This window comes from Dromiciops gliroides, chromosome 2 (genome assembly GCF_019393635.1).
Source record: "Dromiciops gliroides isolate mDroGli1 chromosome 2, mDroGli1.pri, whole genome shotgun sequence".
Lineage (NCBI taxonomy): Eukaryota > Metazoa > Chordata > Mammalia > Microbiotheria > Microbiotheriidae > Dromiciops > Dromiciops gliroides.
The window spans coordinates 375,146,723-375,164,409 of NC_057862.1; the positions used below are offsets into that span (position 1 = coordinate 375,146,723).

The window sequence follows — 17,687 nt, forward strand, 5'->3', positions numbered from 1 at the left end:
GAACTCTAGGCTAGACTGGAGCTGAAGCTTCTGATTTTTGGCGACCACAATTTAGATTTTAAACATCACATGACCATTTATAAATGCACATATTCTGTACCATATGACATAGGCTCAGAAGATAATAAGGGTGGAATTGTGTCTAAAATTAATAGGGTATATAAGCATTTAAGCCTTGTTGGGGTATAAAACCCACCAGATCCCTAGGCTCAGGGTCTTTTGGCAGGCTTACCCCTGCCAGAGGCTGGCTTTATTGTGAGATAGGCCCTCTCTCAATAAACCTATTTTCTTCAGCTTGGAGACTTTGCTGTTTCTTTTCTTCATTGGACTTAGAAATTTTTGTGACGCTACATATTTAATACTTCAGAGTAACTTTTGTTGAGTATTGAAAATTAGACAATTAGAGCATGAGGCTTATACATTGCTTTGTTTTAAATACTTATATTGAAAATCCCCTGTGTATCCAAAGGAGTCTAGGCTATTTAACTTTTGTTGTAAAGTGTAAAAAAAAAAACCTTTTACACTAATATGTATGTTAATATTGACACTATAGCTTCCTTTTTCTCTTATGAAGGCCTCAGGGCTCCTGATCCCAATTGATTGTTAATACATGAATCTTCTCTTTGGCCAAGAGTTCCTTGTCCTATCCAAGAAATAATCATAGCTCACCTCTGACATAATATTCTTCCTCACTTCTTCACTGTAGCTTTCCGCGAGGTAGTTAGTATAAGGGTTATTATCCCTATTGGATAAATGGGGAAACTGAGGCTTAGAAAAGTGACATGACTTATACTCAGTCACTTAGATGACCTACCCGTGGTAAATGACAGGCCCAGAACTTGAACCTAGATCTTTCAAATCCTGCTTCTTTATTACCTGCCTAACCCTGGAGAATTAATTTCAAATGCTACAAAAAATGAGGAAGTTGAACTAGATGATTTCTAAATTCCTGTCAAATTCTAAGTTTTCTGATCCTCCTCCTCCTCTTGTTCTTGTTCTTCTCCTCTGTCTCCTTCTTTTCTCTCTCCTCCACTTCTTCCTCTTTTTCTTCCTCCCTCCTCCTCCTCCTTCTCCTTTTTCTTCTTCTCACCATAGTAGAGTTGGGGATTGGCTCTGGTAAACTCACTGATCTCACATAATATATGACTACCCTTTTTTCCCCATGCAGAGGATTTTGTAATGACTGTGATGTACTTCACAAATGATCTCAGAGCAACACCTGCACAGTGTTGGTGAGGTTGTAGGAAACATCTCCACCAGGGAAAACACAGGTCCAGAGGGCAGGGAGCTCATTCCCATTTTAAACCTGAAGGGGATGCCTTTTAGGGAGAAGCCAGTTGAGTTATAGGAGAAATTAGTTGTCTGATTGATGCTTTCTCTCTTCTTCCAGTCAGATACCAAAGGGGCAAATGGTTTGGCTGGAAATAGTTTCATGATAAATAACTCTCTGCCATTAGATCAAATGTAAGAAGTGATTTAAAAAGCACTTCATTTTTCAGACTTAAAGTGCTACATGAAAAACAACTGGCATTTTTACTATGACCTGTCACTGAAGAAACCACAGCCCCAATTCTTAACCCCATCCCATTCTTCCTACCTGGCCATACACAGATACCTTCCCATTGTCAGGAAGAGGTTTTTAGAATAGAAACTATTTTAGAAAGTGTCCTTCTAGTCCTGGTCTACCAGGCTCTTCAGATATCGAGTGCTGCTACAGAGAAGAGAGACTCAGATACTAGCTCAGAGGCATTTTTTTTTTAAGGGCAATGCTGGTTAGATGACTTGCCCAGGGTCACACAGCTAGTAAGTATCAAGTGTCTGAGGCCAGATTTGAACTGAGGTCTTCCTGAATTCTGGGCCTGTGCTCTATCCACTGCACCACCTAGCTGCCCCTGGCATTGTTCATTTGTTTGTTTATTTATTTATCCATTCACTTATTTATTTATTTATCCATTAATTAATTAATTAATTAATTCATTTATCTATCTATCTATCTATTTATTTGATTTTTTGGTGGGGTAATGAGGGTTAAGTGACTTGCCTAAGGTTACACAGCTAGTAAGTGTCAAGTCTCTGAGATCAGATTTGAACTCAGATCCTCTTGAATGCAAGGCCGGTGCTTTATCCACTGCACCACCCAGGGCATTGTTTTGTTTTTGTTTTTGCAGGCAATGGGGGTTAATTGACTTGCCCAGGGTCACACAGCTAGTAAGTGTCAAGTGTCTAAGGCCGGATTTGAACTCAGGTACTCCTGAATCCAGGGCCGGTGCTTTAACCACTGCACCATCTAGCTGCCCCCAGGGCATTGTTTTTTAAGCTTCAATTTCTTTTTTGTTTTGTTTTGTTTTTTTGGTGAGGCAGTTGGGGTTAAATGACTTGCCCAGGGTCACACAGCTAGTAAGTGTCAAGCTTCTGAGGCCGAATTTGAACTCAGTTCCTCCTGAATCCAGGGCCAGTGCTTTTATCCACTGAGCCACCTAGCTGCTCCTAAGCTTCAATTTCTGAGACTGTGTTTTTGTAGGCTTCTGGGAGAGAGAGAAATATCCACTGATAAGACAAATTTCAATTCCTTTTTGTCCTTCTCTATCTAAATAAACAGAAGCAAGCTGCAAGTGTATTTAAAAGGGTCAATAGAGAATCCAGAAGGACACCAGGCCATGAATCATAGCTGGTGGAAAGTGGAACAAAGGCTACCATATTTTCCAGCCTTTTTTGAGGCTCTTGTGACTTTAAGAAATCTGAAGAGCCATGATGGGGGGCTGTTGGGAGCAGGTTCCTTATCACAATTTCCCTCAATTCATTATTTCTCTTTAAGGAAGCAGAGACCTTGAGTTACATATTCCAGCCGGGATTATTGTCTTGTCCTTGATGCTCTCTTCTCTCTGGGTTGTCTTGACACCACTCTCTCCTGGTTCTCCCCCTACCTATCTGACCACTCCTTCTCTGTCTCCTTTGCTAGATCTTCTGACAACTCCCTCTAGCCATAGATGTTCCTCAGGGTTCTGTCCTGGGCCCTCTTTTCTTCCCCCTCTATACTACTTCATTTGATGATCTCATCCTTATCTCCAGAGACTCCCCTAACTGTTGGCTGTGGGGCTCTCTGACATGACCCATTTTAAGGTTTTTGAAACATCCCCTTTATTGTTTCTGTTTAAGCCTTGAACTGCCTGGCCTGCTTATCACCAAGAATGCCTTCTGATTTGTGTATCAAAGGGCCACAGCTCCATGCTCCAGGCTAGGGAATACAAAAAATTCAAAAGGCTGCCTCTACCCACAAGAATATTACAATCCTATGGAGGGGACAACACACAAACAAATATATAGAGGCAAGCTATATACAGGCTGAAAGGAGAATGGTTTGGTGAAGGAGACTTGAGGCAGGCAGACCCAGCAGCAGCTATTGTAATCCAGGCATGAGGTGGCATGAGCCAGGGTGGTGGCAGTGTCAGGGAAGAGAAGGGGCACATTCAAGAGATGTTGCAAAGGTGGAAGTGACTGACCTGGTCCATAGCATGGATATAGGGGGGTGAGGGATAGTGCAGAGTGAAGGATGATGCCTAGGTTGTGAGCCTGAGGGAAAGGAGGGATGGTGCTGCCCTCCACAGTAATAGGGAATGTGGCAGAGGGAAGGTTTAGGGGAAGATAATGAGTTCTGGTTTGGACATAGTGAGTTTAAGATGTCTACTGGGCATCCGGTTTGAGCTGTCTGAAAGGCATTGCTGTCTCTTATTATTAGGAAGATGAAGGACCTTCAGATGTACCCCCCCACACACACTGCCTTTCCTCCTCTGCCCTCTGTTCCCACTGAACCTTACTGACCCTTGCTCCCTCATCCCCCCCCCCCCCGCCCCAATCATTAACAAACCTTCCATTACCCTGCCTTCTCTTTTTCATGTTCTACATTATCTGACACATGAAAGCCCAGCTTTCCAGAAAAGACCACAGCCCTGGACAGCCTCTATGATCCTTTGTCCTCTTTGTTGTGTTTCTTTCATGTTTCCTGACACACAGGGCCAGGAGGAGTTGGCTCACTGCTTGTTCCTCATTGTCTTTAAGTCTACTCTCTGTTGTGATGGCTCAGCCACCTTTCTTCTATTGAGGTTCAAGTCAAGTGACCATATCACATGGTCCCCATTCTAGCCCATATGATCTATTGACCTTTAAGTCAGTCCCCCTCCTTTCTGAAAGAATTTAGAACCTGGTTCACCACCATTCTCTCCAGTCCAACCCAGGCCTTCATACTTGGGGCCTTTAATGTGTATGTTAATGTCCCCTCCAACATCATCACCCATCAGTTCATCAATATCCAAAATTTCTATGACCTATAATTCTTTTTGTTTTTTGTTTTTTTGTGGGGCAATGGGGGTTAAGTGACTTGCCCAGGGTCACACAGCTAGTAAGTGTCAAGTGTCTGAGGCCGGATTTGAACTCAGGTCCTCCTGAATCCAGGGCCGGTGCTTTATCCACTGTGCCACCTAGCCGCCCCCCTTGACCTATAATTCTTAATTGTTTTCAACCCACACTCCCACATGGATTGTCATATTTTAGATCCCTAAACCACCCATAACTGTGCCACCATCAAGATTTCAAACTCTGGGGGGCCCTGGGCAATTCACTTAACCTTGATTACCCAGCAAAAAACCAAACCAAACCAAAACAAGACAAAGAAACAAAAAAAGATTTCGAACTCTGACTTTCTGATCTTAATCACCTGACTTTGGAGGAGGGATTCCCAAAGCATTATGGGATAGAAGATATCATTCTCCCCTACACCAGGAAGCCAGTTCCCTGGGCTGGGGTTTAGTGACCAGTAGAAGTTAAAAAGAGTGAAAGGTAGGGCAGCTAGGTGGCGCAGTGGATAGATCACCAGCCCTGGATTCAGGAGGACCTGAGTTCAAATCTGACCTCAGACACTTGACACTTACTAGCTGTGTGACCCTGGGCAAGTCACTTAACTCCAATTGCCTCACCAAAAAAAAAAAAAGTTAAAGGTGAAAACCTTGGGGAGGGGAAGGCTAAGGTCCCTTGAATAGATTTAAGAAGGGCCAATAAGGCACAGGTCTGGATATTTCATACCCTCCCAGGTTTGGGGTACCTTGTCCTGAAAATGGAACCTCCCTTTTCCTACTATTTTCCTTCCTTAGCCTAAAAAAAAAAGACAACTCAAAAAAGAGAGGCCTCTCTGGCTAGATTCCTGGGCCTGGCATTCCTAGCAGAACAAGGACAGGATTCCTGGGGCTCTGTACTTACCACTCAGAAACAAAATGGTGCCCCCACCAGATTTAAGTTCAGTGTCAGGATTCCCCTTTTTGAACTTTACACAGTAATAGGTGCCTGTGTCATTTGAAGTGAAGTTGCTGATGCTGATAGAGAAGTCTGTATTTCTTGCAGTTAGGGCTACTGCCTTTATCCGCAGGGAGGTGTGGCCTTTAAAATTGTAAATTTCCTGTCTCTGGAGCCCTTTCCCCTTGAACCATTTCACTGGTCCTGCTGGTGGAGTCCCAGGCACTGTGCAGTTCAGGGTGACTGTCTCTCCCTCTGCTACAGAAATGGGATCCTTAGGCTGCAGCACCTGGAACCTCTCCTGGCCTTGGGATCCTACAAAGATAGATAAGATTTAACATCATTTTCCTGTCCTGACCCTCCCAGGATATTGGCCTGTGTGTCTGCATCTAGTTTGGGTAATGTGGGAGGCCTCCAAATTCTGGGTCTGAGGAGAACTGAGAGGGAGTCAAAAAGAAGGCTCGAAATTCTGGAACCAGAGGTGGTGTTGGGCAGACGTGTTTGAATTCAGTTTGAGCACCGCCTCCCATGTAAGGCATGCCCTCTTCCCTCTTCCAATACACATTCCACACCCTGTCAATGACAAAAGGCTTTGTATTTATTTATTTTAGGCATACTTCGTATTGTTTCCATGTGTCTGTGCTGTTTCCCTCCATAGAAATGGGACTCTGTGGTTGTTTGTCCTTTGTTCTTGAGGAGGACCATGACATTGGGGTAATATCATGACTTGCACTGAATTGGATTTAAATGAGGTAGGGCTGTGCAGGGTCATGAAGCACACTCTCTCCTCCAGATCCACCTGGGCCCAGTGGCAAGATATGTATCAGGACAACTGGAGATGGTTCTGGATGTTGTTGTTTTTTAAGGCAATTGGGGTTAAGTGACTTGCCCAGGGTCACCAAGCTAGGAACTGTCTTGAGGTAAGATTTTAACTCAGGTCTTCCTGACTCCAGGCTCAGTGCTCTACCTCTGAAACACGAGCTGCCTTTCAGGGAGATTTGGGAGGATCTAAGTGGATGGGAGTGAGCACCATAATGAACATGCAATGTTCACTTGGTTTCCGTCTTTGGCTATCACAGAATTTTGAGCTGGAAGGAAATTTAATGATCATTTAGTCCAGTCCTCTACTTCCCTATTATGCATGAGAAACTGAGGTCTAGAGAAGTGTCATTACTTACCCAAGGTCCTCCGGTTGGTTAGGATGAAATATTGAGTTAGTAGAGATATGATGTTGGTCATGAAAAGACTGTGGTGAGATTGAGACGTTCCTCTGATCAAAGCTGTGATGTGCCTCCCTGTTTCCTCAAACATAGAATAGACCCTCTTCAGCCCATCCCCTTCTGCCACTTGAAGGCCTCCACAGTGTGTTTCTAATTACTCCACTCTGAGTTCACATTATTCAGCTTCGTATTTCTATCTTCTAGCTATTTTCTGATCTTTTTCTGCCACCCTTCAGTCCATGCATCTTCCACCATCCACTATCCCAATGCCTGGAACATATTTCTTCTACTTCTAAACATGCTGAAGTTTTTCTCTTTCTATATGGTTCAACACAGCTAATGCATCTTTCATGAACCCTTCTCAGACCCTTCACCTGAAAACAATCTGCCCTTCTTCATATTTTCCTGGACTACTTTGTTTGAACCTCCCTTTGCATCCATCCATCCATCCATCCATCCATCCATCCATCCATCCATCCATCCATCCGTCCGTCCGTCCGTCCGTCCGTCCGTCCATCCATCCATCCATCTATCCATCCATCTATCCATCCATCCATCCATCCATCCATCCATCCATCCATCCATCCATCCATCCATTCATCCATCCATTCATCTAGCATTTTTGAGCATCTATTATACTGGGGATAGAAAGATAAAAGTGCAATAATTTCTATCAAGGAGATTGTTCTTACATAGTATACCTTTTTTATACACATGTAGATAGGTGACATTTTCTTTCTAGTAGAATGTAAGCTTTTTGAAAATAAGGGCTGTATCATTTGTCATCTTTTAAAGTACAGGTTTGATCGCATATTATTATTAATAATAATAATAATCACAACAGTAATACATACATGCTTTTACATAGCACTTAAAGATTTCCAAAACACTTTACATAACTATACTCATTTGGAAAGAGACCTATTTGTACAAAAATATTTATAACAGCTTTTTGTGGTGTCTAAGGAGAAGGAAAGAGGGAGAGCTTTTAGGCCATGAGAACTAGGCCCAAGCTGAGAGGCATAGAACCCAGAAGTCAAGGAAAAAGGGGAAAGAAAATAGTACATTAAAGGAGACATTAGAAACTAGTAAATGAGAAATTATGAAAAGCTAGAAGTTACAAGAGAAAAGGGATATTGGAACCTGGGACTCTGGTGTGGTAAAAAGTTTTAACAGTAGGTTAGATAATGGAGAGATGCCAGTTTTTTTTTAGGACCACCCTTTTGGGGAGGAGACCAACAGCATGAGCTACACACACCAGTCCGCCTGCGACACATGCCAGATTGCCTGCTGAGCACTCGACTTCCGGGGTACGAGCTTAAAAGGCAAGGAGAGAACGGAAGTGGGGCCTTTTTTTTTTTCCTGCTCCGCTGATCTCCTGACTGCGCTGCACAGGCTGATGCTGACGAGAGTTCGACTGGGCCCGGCTCGCAGTTAGCAGCAGCACGCGCTTGACACGGTCTCTCTCTCTTCCCAAAGGTGGCCTTCGGCTTTTGGTGAGTTTTATACGGAATATAGACTAAGCCTAGACTTAAGACGATTTGTATTGTATTTCTACTTTCCTATCCTTCTAATCAACATCACCTTGTAACTACCATACAATAAAAGCTCTAACTAGAAAACCAGAAGCTTCTTCCATTTACTAGTCTGGGAGATAAATTAAGGGAAAGGTTAAGTAGGGGAGATTTATGATCTAATATCCAATTTTAAATCTCACACTGGGATGGTCATTCAGCCTGAGCCAAGACTCAGAACTGGAAAGTCTCCCTTTTACATCCCCAGGACACTTGACCTAGATGCCTTCTGCCCCAATCACATTCAACTTTTTGTTATTTGTGTCTACATCATATTCCTCCTCCAATATATTCTTAGCTTTCTAGGGCAGAGGGACCAAGTTGTTTTACATCTTTGCCTCTCTGGTACCTAGCCCAGGACTTTACATATAATAGATAGTTAAGAAATACCAAGATAATTGAATTGGAAATATCCTTACAAACCAGGTCAGAGAGCTGCGGTTCAAGTTTCAGCTCTACCACTTAAGAGTTATATGACAAGTGAGCTCCTGAACTCATGACATGATCGCTCCAAAAAAATTCAAATAACGCCATAGGAAAATGCCTGGAGCAGCAAAACTCACAGAAGAATGTGCTGAAATCATCTTCTAACCAAGAATGGCTTGGGAGGTCAGAAGGAGGGAGCTTCTGTGCTGATACAGGAATTGAGCCCAACCCCACAGTCACCCTGATACAGATCCAGTCCCAGGAAGGCCTCACCAGAGAAGCAGACCCCCAGAGCCGATGAATCAGCTGAAGCACCAGTGTTGTTTGGAACTAAGCTCACAGTCTGGTGAGAGGGCTGAGCCCTGGGCAGGGGGGAGACTACAGGGGTCTATGCTGGTGCTAAGGCAGAACTTGGATTTTACACCCCTACTGAGAACCAGGTGGTAGGCTCGAGTAGAAGTGGCCCAGGTGGGGGAAGGGCACAGGCTCATTGGAGCTAACAACCACAACACACAAAACTGGTTGATTAGCAAGTTGGTCTGGGGTCATCTAAGGACCAGGGAACAGGCTGTGCAAGGGAAGAACCTGATTCTCCTTAAATCATACCACCTGGGAGTTCTGAAGCTTGGGATACTGCAGCCTGAGAACAGTGCCCCACTTTAAGGAGATAAAAGTCTAATAAAAGAAAGGCGATATGAGCCAACAGAGAAAGGTGAGGACCATAGAAAGTTTCTTCAGTAGCAAGGAAGACCAAGGGGCACCCTCAGAGGAAGATGTCAACATCAGGGCCCCTATATCTAAAGCTTCCAAGAAAAATACAAATTGGTCTCAGGACATAAAGGTGCTCAAAAAGGACTTTGAAGTTAAAGTTAGAGAGGTAGAGGAAAAAATGGAAAGAGAAATGAGGGTGATGCAGGAAAGACATGAGAAAAAAGTCAACAGCTTGAAAAGTCAAATTGGCCAAATGGAAAAGGAGATACAAAAGCTCTCTGATGAAAATAATTGCCTAAGAATGAGGATTGAACAAATGGAAGCCAGTGACTTTATGAGAAACCAAGACACAATAAAGCACTTGACCTCTGTCTACCTCTATTTCCTCAACTGTAAAATGGGGATAATAAAGCAAATCTAAATGAATAAAAAAATAGAGGGCAATGTGAAATATCTTCTGGGGAAAACTACTGACCTGGAAAATAGGTCCAGGAGAGATAATTTGAAAATTATTGGTCTACCTGAAAACCATGATCAAGGAAAGAGCTTAGACACCATCTTCCAAGATATTCTCAGAGAAAATTGCCCTGAAATTCTAGAAGAAGAGGCTAAAATAGAAATTGAAAGAATCCACCAATCACCTCCAGAAAGAAATCCCAAAAAGAAAACTCCTAGGAATATTATAGCCAAATTCCAGAGCTCTCAGGTCAAGGAGAAAATACTGCAAGCTGCCAAAAAGAAAGAATTCAAGTACTGTGGAGCCCCAGTCAGGATAGCACAAGATCTAGCAGCTTCTACATTAAAGGACCAGAGGGCATGGAATATGATATTCCAAAGGGCAAAGGAAATGGGATTACAACCAAGAGTCACCTACCCAGGAAAACTAAGCATTATCTTTCAGCGGAAGAAATGGGACTTTAATGAAAAAGAAGACTTTCAGATATTTGTGATGAAAAGACCTGAACTGAATGGCAAATTTGACTTTCAAATACAAGACCCTAGAGAACCATAAAAAATTGGAGCTGGGGGACATACCTGGGGTCGTACAGTGGGAGACTTTCTTGTGTCTGAGGCCAGGTTTTGGCTGGGAACCCCCTGGGTCCAGAGGTGATTCTTTGTCCACTGTGTCACTTAGCTAGATGATAACATCTTTAGGGTTAAATTGAGGAGTGAAGGGAATTCACTGGGGGAGGGGGAAGGGCAGAATTGAAACCCTACATGAAAGTAACAGGAAAAGGCTTATGGAGTTGGGGAAGAGATGGGAGAGGAGCAGGGCAGTAAATGAATTAAACACTCATCAGAAAAGGCTCAAAGACCTTAAACTCATCAGAGCTGCCTCAAGGAGGGACTAACACACACACCCAACTGGGTGGAGTAATCTATTTAATCTGGGCAGTAAATGAGCCTAACACTCATCAGAATTGGCTCCAAGACCTCAATCCCATTAGAATTGGCTCAAGGAGGGAATAATGTACACACTCAATTGGGTGGAGTGATCTCTCTAACCCTGCAGGAAAATAGGAGGGGAAGGGGATAAAGAGAGAGGGGCAAAAGAAGGAAGGGCAGAGTGAGGGAGGGGACAGACAGAAGCAAATCCCTTTTGAAGAGTGATAGGATGAAAGAAGATGGATAATAGAATAAATATCATGGGGAAGGGAATAGGATGGAAGGGAAACAGTTAACAATAGTAATCATGAAAAAGAGAAAAGGGGGAAAATTGTACAAAAAATAGTTATAGCAACACTTTGTGGAGGCTAAGAATTGAGAATCAAGGAAATGTCTATCAATTGAGGAATGATGGAAAAAGCTGTGTTATATGATTGTAGTGGAATGGTCTTGTGCTACAGGAAATGACAAACAGGATGATCCCTGAAAAACCTTGAAAGACTAATGAACATCGATGTATAGTGAAGTGAGCAGAGCTGGGAGGACATTGTGCATAGTGACAGCAGTATTGTTCAATGAGCAATTGTGAATGACTTAACTACTCTCAGCAGTGCAATGGTCCAAGACAAACCCAAGGAACTAATGAAGAAGCTTAGTATGCACCCCTATAGAAAGAACTGATAAAAAGAACACTTGTGGATTGTACATATATAACCTGATTGCGATCTTGTGGAGGGGGGAGGAAAGGGAGGGAGAAAAATTTGGAACTCTAAATCTTATGAAAATGAATGTTGAAAACTACCCTTACATGTAAATGGAAAATAAAATAAATGTTTGTTGCTGTAAGAGTTATATGACATCAGGCAAATACTTTAACATCTATGAATCTTTGTTTCCTCATTGGTTAAATGGAAATGATCATATTTGTACTACCTACTTCATAGAGCTATTCTGTGTTGAAATATTTTAAATTATAAAGCCCTTTAGACATATCAAGTGTTGGTAATATATTAATATGGTCTAATTCTATGCTCTCATTTTACAGTTGAGAAAATTGAGGTCCAGAGAGTCAGTGACTCACATAAAGTAACACCTCAAGTTAGTAGCAGAGTGGGAGGTAAATCCTAGACCTTCTGACACTAACTGCACAACTCTTGCCACTATAGCTCGCTTTCTGCCTATTCCTCTTTTGATACAGAATATTCAAAGGTTTCCCAGTAACCAATGGAAAGGTGCAGAACTACTGACAATCTTATTACATCAGAATGACCTTTAAACTTGGGTCAAGAAGACTAGGTTTTGAATGCCAGCTATGTCACTTTCTATCTATGTAATTATAAATCCAACTTTTCTAAGTCCCATTTTCCCTATCTGAAAAATAGAGACAATAATACCTGGGTTTTCCATTTTTCTGTGCTCCTGAGACATAACTATTCTATAAAGAGTAACATTCTAGAGAAAGCAGAATTATATGTAAACTATGGTAACAAATATTTTCTAGTCCTTTTCAGCACTTGACTGGCCCTGCAGGGCCTTTGGGTGACACCATGCCCAGACAACCACCCTACCAGTCCATAATTATCTGTCCAGATATATCATGAACCTCTGGATTCTTCCCTCTTCTGCCCCAGAGTTCCCCACTCACCAGAGAGGCCAAGTAGCAGAATCAGCAGCAAACAAGGCAGAGAAGAACCAAGTAGGTAGAGAAGTTTGGACATTTGGATGGGTCTTTGGTGCTTCCTCTCTATATCTGACTCTTTGTTGACCTGGATTTATAGAATGGTCAGTGGATCTTTTGCAGGGAAAAATTGAAGTCAATCACATATCCCTTTGCTAGCTGAGTAACCATCTGGGGTTAAAGGGAACCTCTTCTTGACTGAAAAATAGGAAGTGGAAGGGATTTCAGTTCAAATTCTTTCAGACACCTTGTTTCAGATCTTGCTGGGAATAGTAATAATAGTACTATTTTTATACAATCAGATACGTCACTCCATTTTAAAAAAATCATGCAGTGGCTCCCTATTGCATAGGGAGGAAACACTTTACTCTTTAACTAGACATTTAAAGGCATCTACAGCCTGACTCCAATCTATTCTCCCTACATTATAAAATTATATTATATATAAAATGCTCCTTTGTACATTCAATAGCTCAGAAAAGCCCAGACATCCTAATTCGTAAGCTCATCCTAGCATCTCTTGCCTCTGTGTACATGCACATGACGCTCCTGCCTTCTCATTTCTGAATTTGAAATCCTTTTCGTCTTTTATGGCTAAATTCAAGGTGTACTTTTTCTATGAAATATTGCTAAACAGTGTCCTGTTCTCTTATCTTTATCTAAAAGAGATTCCTATCAAATTCTCTTAGACTTCAATCTGAATCTCTTATTTGTCTCTATCACACACTTCTTCTAGTATTTTTTTTTCTAGTATGTTTTTGTTGTTCTGTCATTTTATTCATGTCTTACCCTTCTTTATGACTCAATTTGGAGTTTTCTTTGCAAAGATACTAGAGTAGTTTGCCATTTACTTCTTTAGTTCATTTTATGGATAATGAACCTGAGGCAAACAGAGTTGAGTAGCCCAGGGTGACTCAGCTAGCAAGTGTCTAAGGCTGGATGTGAACTTAGGTCTTCCTGACTCCTGGCCCTGCACTCTATCCACTGAGCAACCTAGTTGCCCCATGTAGTTTGTTAGTTGCGTATATATCATAATATAGAAGACTGAAAACTCCTTCAGGATAAAAATTGTCACTATTTTTATCTTCATATGCTCAGGATATATTACATAAAGTAGGTAGAGAAAAATTATCTGTTAAATTGAATTGAATGAACAACCACCATCTGGTCTCTACCAAGATTCATTGCCTAGAGTTAAATGGCAAAGATGTAATAGGTTGAGGGTAAAAAAAGGATGTAGACATCTCGAGCTGGCTCCTCTCCCCATCCACATGAGAGGGCTGTGACCCAGGAATCTAGGATACACTGTGGAGAGAGAAGAAGGGAACCATGGAGAAGAGGAGACAACCAGCAGTCACTAAATGACGGTCATCAAGAAAGTGGAGCCTAACAAGGAGGTGAACAGAGACCTACAGCTCAGAGATTTAGGAAAACAAAGGCCCAGAAATTCATTAAACTTGATTCTATGCAGAAAACTGGAAAGCCTCCCACCCATTTTTTTTTTTTTTTGGAGCACTGTGTCCTTACTTCTCCTTTGTCTTGTGCTTATTGGTAAACTTCTTGAGAGAAGGGATTGTGTCATCCTTCTTCTTTGAAGGAGTTCTGGTGTCCTCAAGACAAGTAGTTGGGGGTTGGGGTGAGGGTGAGAGTCTTCACTGCTGAGAAGAGAGACTGGATATAGGAGGGAAGTCTAACTGACCTGAGTAATGTTCCCATGATATCTTTGAGTGGTGGCCACATAAGTGACTGCAAAGAGAGGAAGTCTGATATTTCATCACCTGGTTACATTGCAGAGTTTAGGGACAAGAGAATGAAGTAGTCTCTTTCATCAAAGCTTGGCTGTTCACTGATTAATGTAGGGAAAATAAGAGTGAGAATTGAGGGATCTCAGGGCTCCCAGAGCTTGAGGAATATATCTACTCCTGTTACGGTAGTTACAGGTAAGAGTTTTCTGAGAGGGGGACAACAAAGGTGGATGAAAAGGACTCAGTAAACCCTCATACCAGACGTGGTAGTTCTCCCTGAAACTCCATAAATCTCTAACATGAGTATTCAAGGAGCTATAGAATGTGCAACAGTCAAGGACCTGTTAAACTATCTTGGTCAGATTGATTAAAATAGTTTGGTGGTGTGTAATTTAAGATTCTAAATGTGGGTTCTAATCTGTTCCCCCAGTTTTGGAGGAAACTGACTAAAATCACTGATGAAACGAGTTTAGGTTTTTAAAGGTTTATTGAAAGATAGAAAGAGAAAGATTGAGAATGGAATTTCAACAACCTGGCATTCCTATCTTTCCTCAAATTTCCTGTGAAGTCTTCTGCCGCCACCACCACCATCAAGTCAGGAACCAAAAAGAGATAGACCTCTCCACGCAGGCCCTCCTTCCTCCTTCCTGTCCCCTCCCAGAAAATGGGAGGCTCTTCAAGTTGATTGGCTGGTAGCCTTGGTGGACAGTACCCGTGCGCAAATGTTACTTCCTGACGCCAAGGAAAAGCCGCATGGCCTTGCCCTCTGAGGCATTCTCCTCATGGTGGAGCTTTCCTATAGTAAGTCTCCAGTAGGTGGCATCATCCCAATCATTACAGTGGTAACCAACAGGCCTCAAACCTATTGTTGAGTTAGGGCATGTCTATCATTGTGAAGCATGTGCAGACTTCCCCCACTTGGAATAGGTGGATAAAAATAATTTATTCCAACAACTATAAAAGCAGCTGATGCAAGTGCTGTGGAGCATTTAGAGCTTGGTCAGACATCAATAATATCAAGGTCACCCACTGCATCCCAGGGCATTGATGGTCGTCCTGACTTTTGTTTTCCACTGGACTTCCATGACTCTGAACGAGAATGAGGCTGATGATCTTGTGCAACTCTGCCTCAGTTAAATCCAGTTCACAAGGAAGTCAAGACATCCCCTTGGTCATCTTTGAAAATGAAAAATGAACAACAATAGTAGCAACTCATTGCCCAGTGTGAATAAACTGAAGTCACCTTGATTGAATGAATCCCATTCTTCTCCCTTTTCCTGAAAGCAGGAAGGATAAAAGATTTTTTAACTATAAAGGAATTCAGAGACTAGGGCATCCAATCACTTCAATGGAAGAAACAAAGGCTCAGAGGGGTTAAATCAACTAGTGCAAAATAAAATAGATACTTAATAGCAGAGTGAGGATTGGAGTTCAAATCCTCTACATCCAAAGGCACTCAATGAAAGTTCCAATATACATTGCAGCCTCTCACTCTGTGCCTTTTCCCTGTGAATCCAGGACTGTGAATTTTGATTCTGGTCAGAGAAGGTGACCTTGGGAAGAGGTGTCAAGAGATATTGAAGGGGAAAGAAGGCAGAGATTTGTCATTGCTGGCATCCCATTATCCTTCACCATGATTCTCCATGTTGGCAATACAATTTTCTGTAGCTCTAGCTTCAGAATCTCTCACACTTTAATACCTGTAATACAAGTATCATACTACTCTTCATGACCCCATCTGGGGTTTTTCTTGGCAAAGATACTGGTGTAGTTTGTCATTTCTTTCTCCAGATCATCTTACAGATGAAGAACTGAGGCAAAAGGGGTTAACTGACTTTGCTCAGGGTCACACAGCTAGGAAGTGTCTGAGGCCAGATTTGAACATGGGAAGATGAGTCTTTCTGAATTGAGGCCTAGTGCTCTGTCCATTACATCACCTACCCATCTCTCACGCTTTATCCCTTCCTCAAAAAGGGATGTCATTATCCAGCATCTATCTTCTTTCATTAGCCTAGTCATCTCTATTCACTGGAGCCCCAAACCAACCCAAATTACGCCTTCTCTTCTCTTTTGACTTTTAGTCATTTACAACGCACTGCTGCTAATATTTCTCTTAAATTCCAATTCCATATGATTATAGCTAGTTGTTGGACATCTCTACCTGACTGTGGATCCCTGCATTATAACTTGAGGCCCAGATTTGTTTTTAAAGTCTTTTTGTTATGAAATTTCAACAGAAACTGACTTTATACAGGAGACTCCCAGGAACAGAAATGAACCATCTTTCTCTGGTACCTCATAAGTCATTTCTCTCCAATTTCATAACAGGTTCATGGTATATTTGATTTCCTCTCTCCCTCAGTATCTTGACCCTGCATTTTCTACCTATTCCATCAGATCCTGAAGGTCTAGGAAATGGAGAAATTAGCCTAATTTCTCCCTAGATATCTCTGTGTCTATTCTGATTTTCTCTATGGCAATTGAATGGGATTATAAAATGATTTCAGCCTTTGTCATAAAACATCAAGGATTAAGGGGAGACCAGACACATCCTGGGTACACCATTGCATGAGAAAGAAATTATTGTTCCCCACTACAGTTAAAACATAAAATGTTAGAGTTAAAAAATGAATCTGCAATAGAGAATAAGTCATGTTCCCAATGGAACATAATCCCTCTCCCCATGCATGCATGAGAATATGTGGGAAATTGTATCCTTTGCATAACTTTCCTTGCTATTGACTTAGTTGTTATGTTCTAAGTAGATACTATTCATTTTAATTTAATGTGTCATCTTGTCTGCCATAAATGAGAGCTACAGGTTTGGGCGGGGGGTGTCTTGAGATATGGGTTTGAATAGATGACTACTCATAGACATGGATGTCACAGTCACTCTGATGGTGATCCTGGTGTCATCAGAGATCAAAGTGCTCCAGGTAGCTTTGAGGAAGGAGAAAGCAATAATAACTCTAGATTCAGGGAATAATGCATGGTGGAGAGCCTGAGCTAAGACTGTGAAACCAAGAAAAGGAGAATAACATATACACTCAGTTGGATAGAGACATCTATCTTACCCTACAAGGACGTAAAAAGGGGATGAGGATAATAGAAGAGAGAGGGGGGACTGATAAAAGGGAAGGGATATTGGGGAAGGTGGTGATCAGAAGTAAAACACTTGTGAGGAGGGAAAGGGTGGGGGATGAGAGAGAAGGGGATAAAAGAAGTGAAAGATAGCATGGAAGGAAAGATACAATTAGTTATCATAACTATAAATGTGAATAGGATGAACTCATCCATTAAAAGGAAGTAGATAGCAGAAAGAATTAAAAATCAAAATCTTACAATATGTTGTTTACAAGAAACACATCTGAAGCAGAGAGATACACACAGGGTTAAGGCAAGGGGCTAGAACAGAATCTATTATGTTTCAGCTGAAGCAAAGAAAGCAGGGGTAGCAATCATGATTTCTGACTAAGTAAAAGCAAAAATAGATCTAATTAAAAGAGATAAAGACACTATATCTTATTGAAAGGCACCGTAGACAATGAAGTAATATCAATACTTAACATATATGCACCAAATAGTATATAATCTCAGTTTGTGAAGGAGAAGTTGAATTATTTACAGGAGAAAACAGATAATAAAACTATACAAGTCAGGGATC

General features: G+C 41.7%; 1 protein-coding gene across 1 annotated transcript in view; it reads right to left on the bottom strand.

The window, feature by feature from the left end:
* Positions 1-12,318, bottom strand: part of LOC122744182 (signal-regulatory protein beta-1-like) — a 32,393-nt gene extending 20,075 nt beyond the window's left edge. Inside the window, exons 1-2 of the mRNA XM_043989594.1 lie at positions 12,246-12,318; positions 5,251-5,598 (exon numbers count right to left, since the gene is read on the bottom strand). Of these exons, the coding sequence (XP_043845529.1) occupies positions 5,251-5,598; positions 12,246-12,318 (421 nt within the window). The remainder of the gene's footprint in view (positions 1-5,250; positions 5,599-12,245) is intronic.
* Between the last annotated feature and the right edge of the window lie 5,369 nt (positions 12,319-17,687).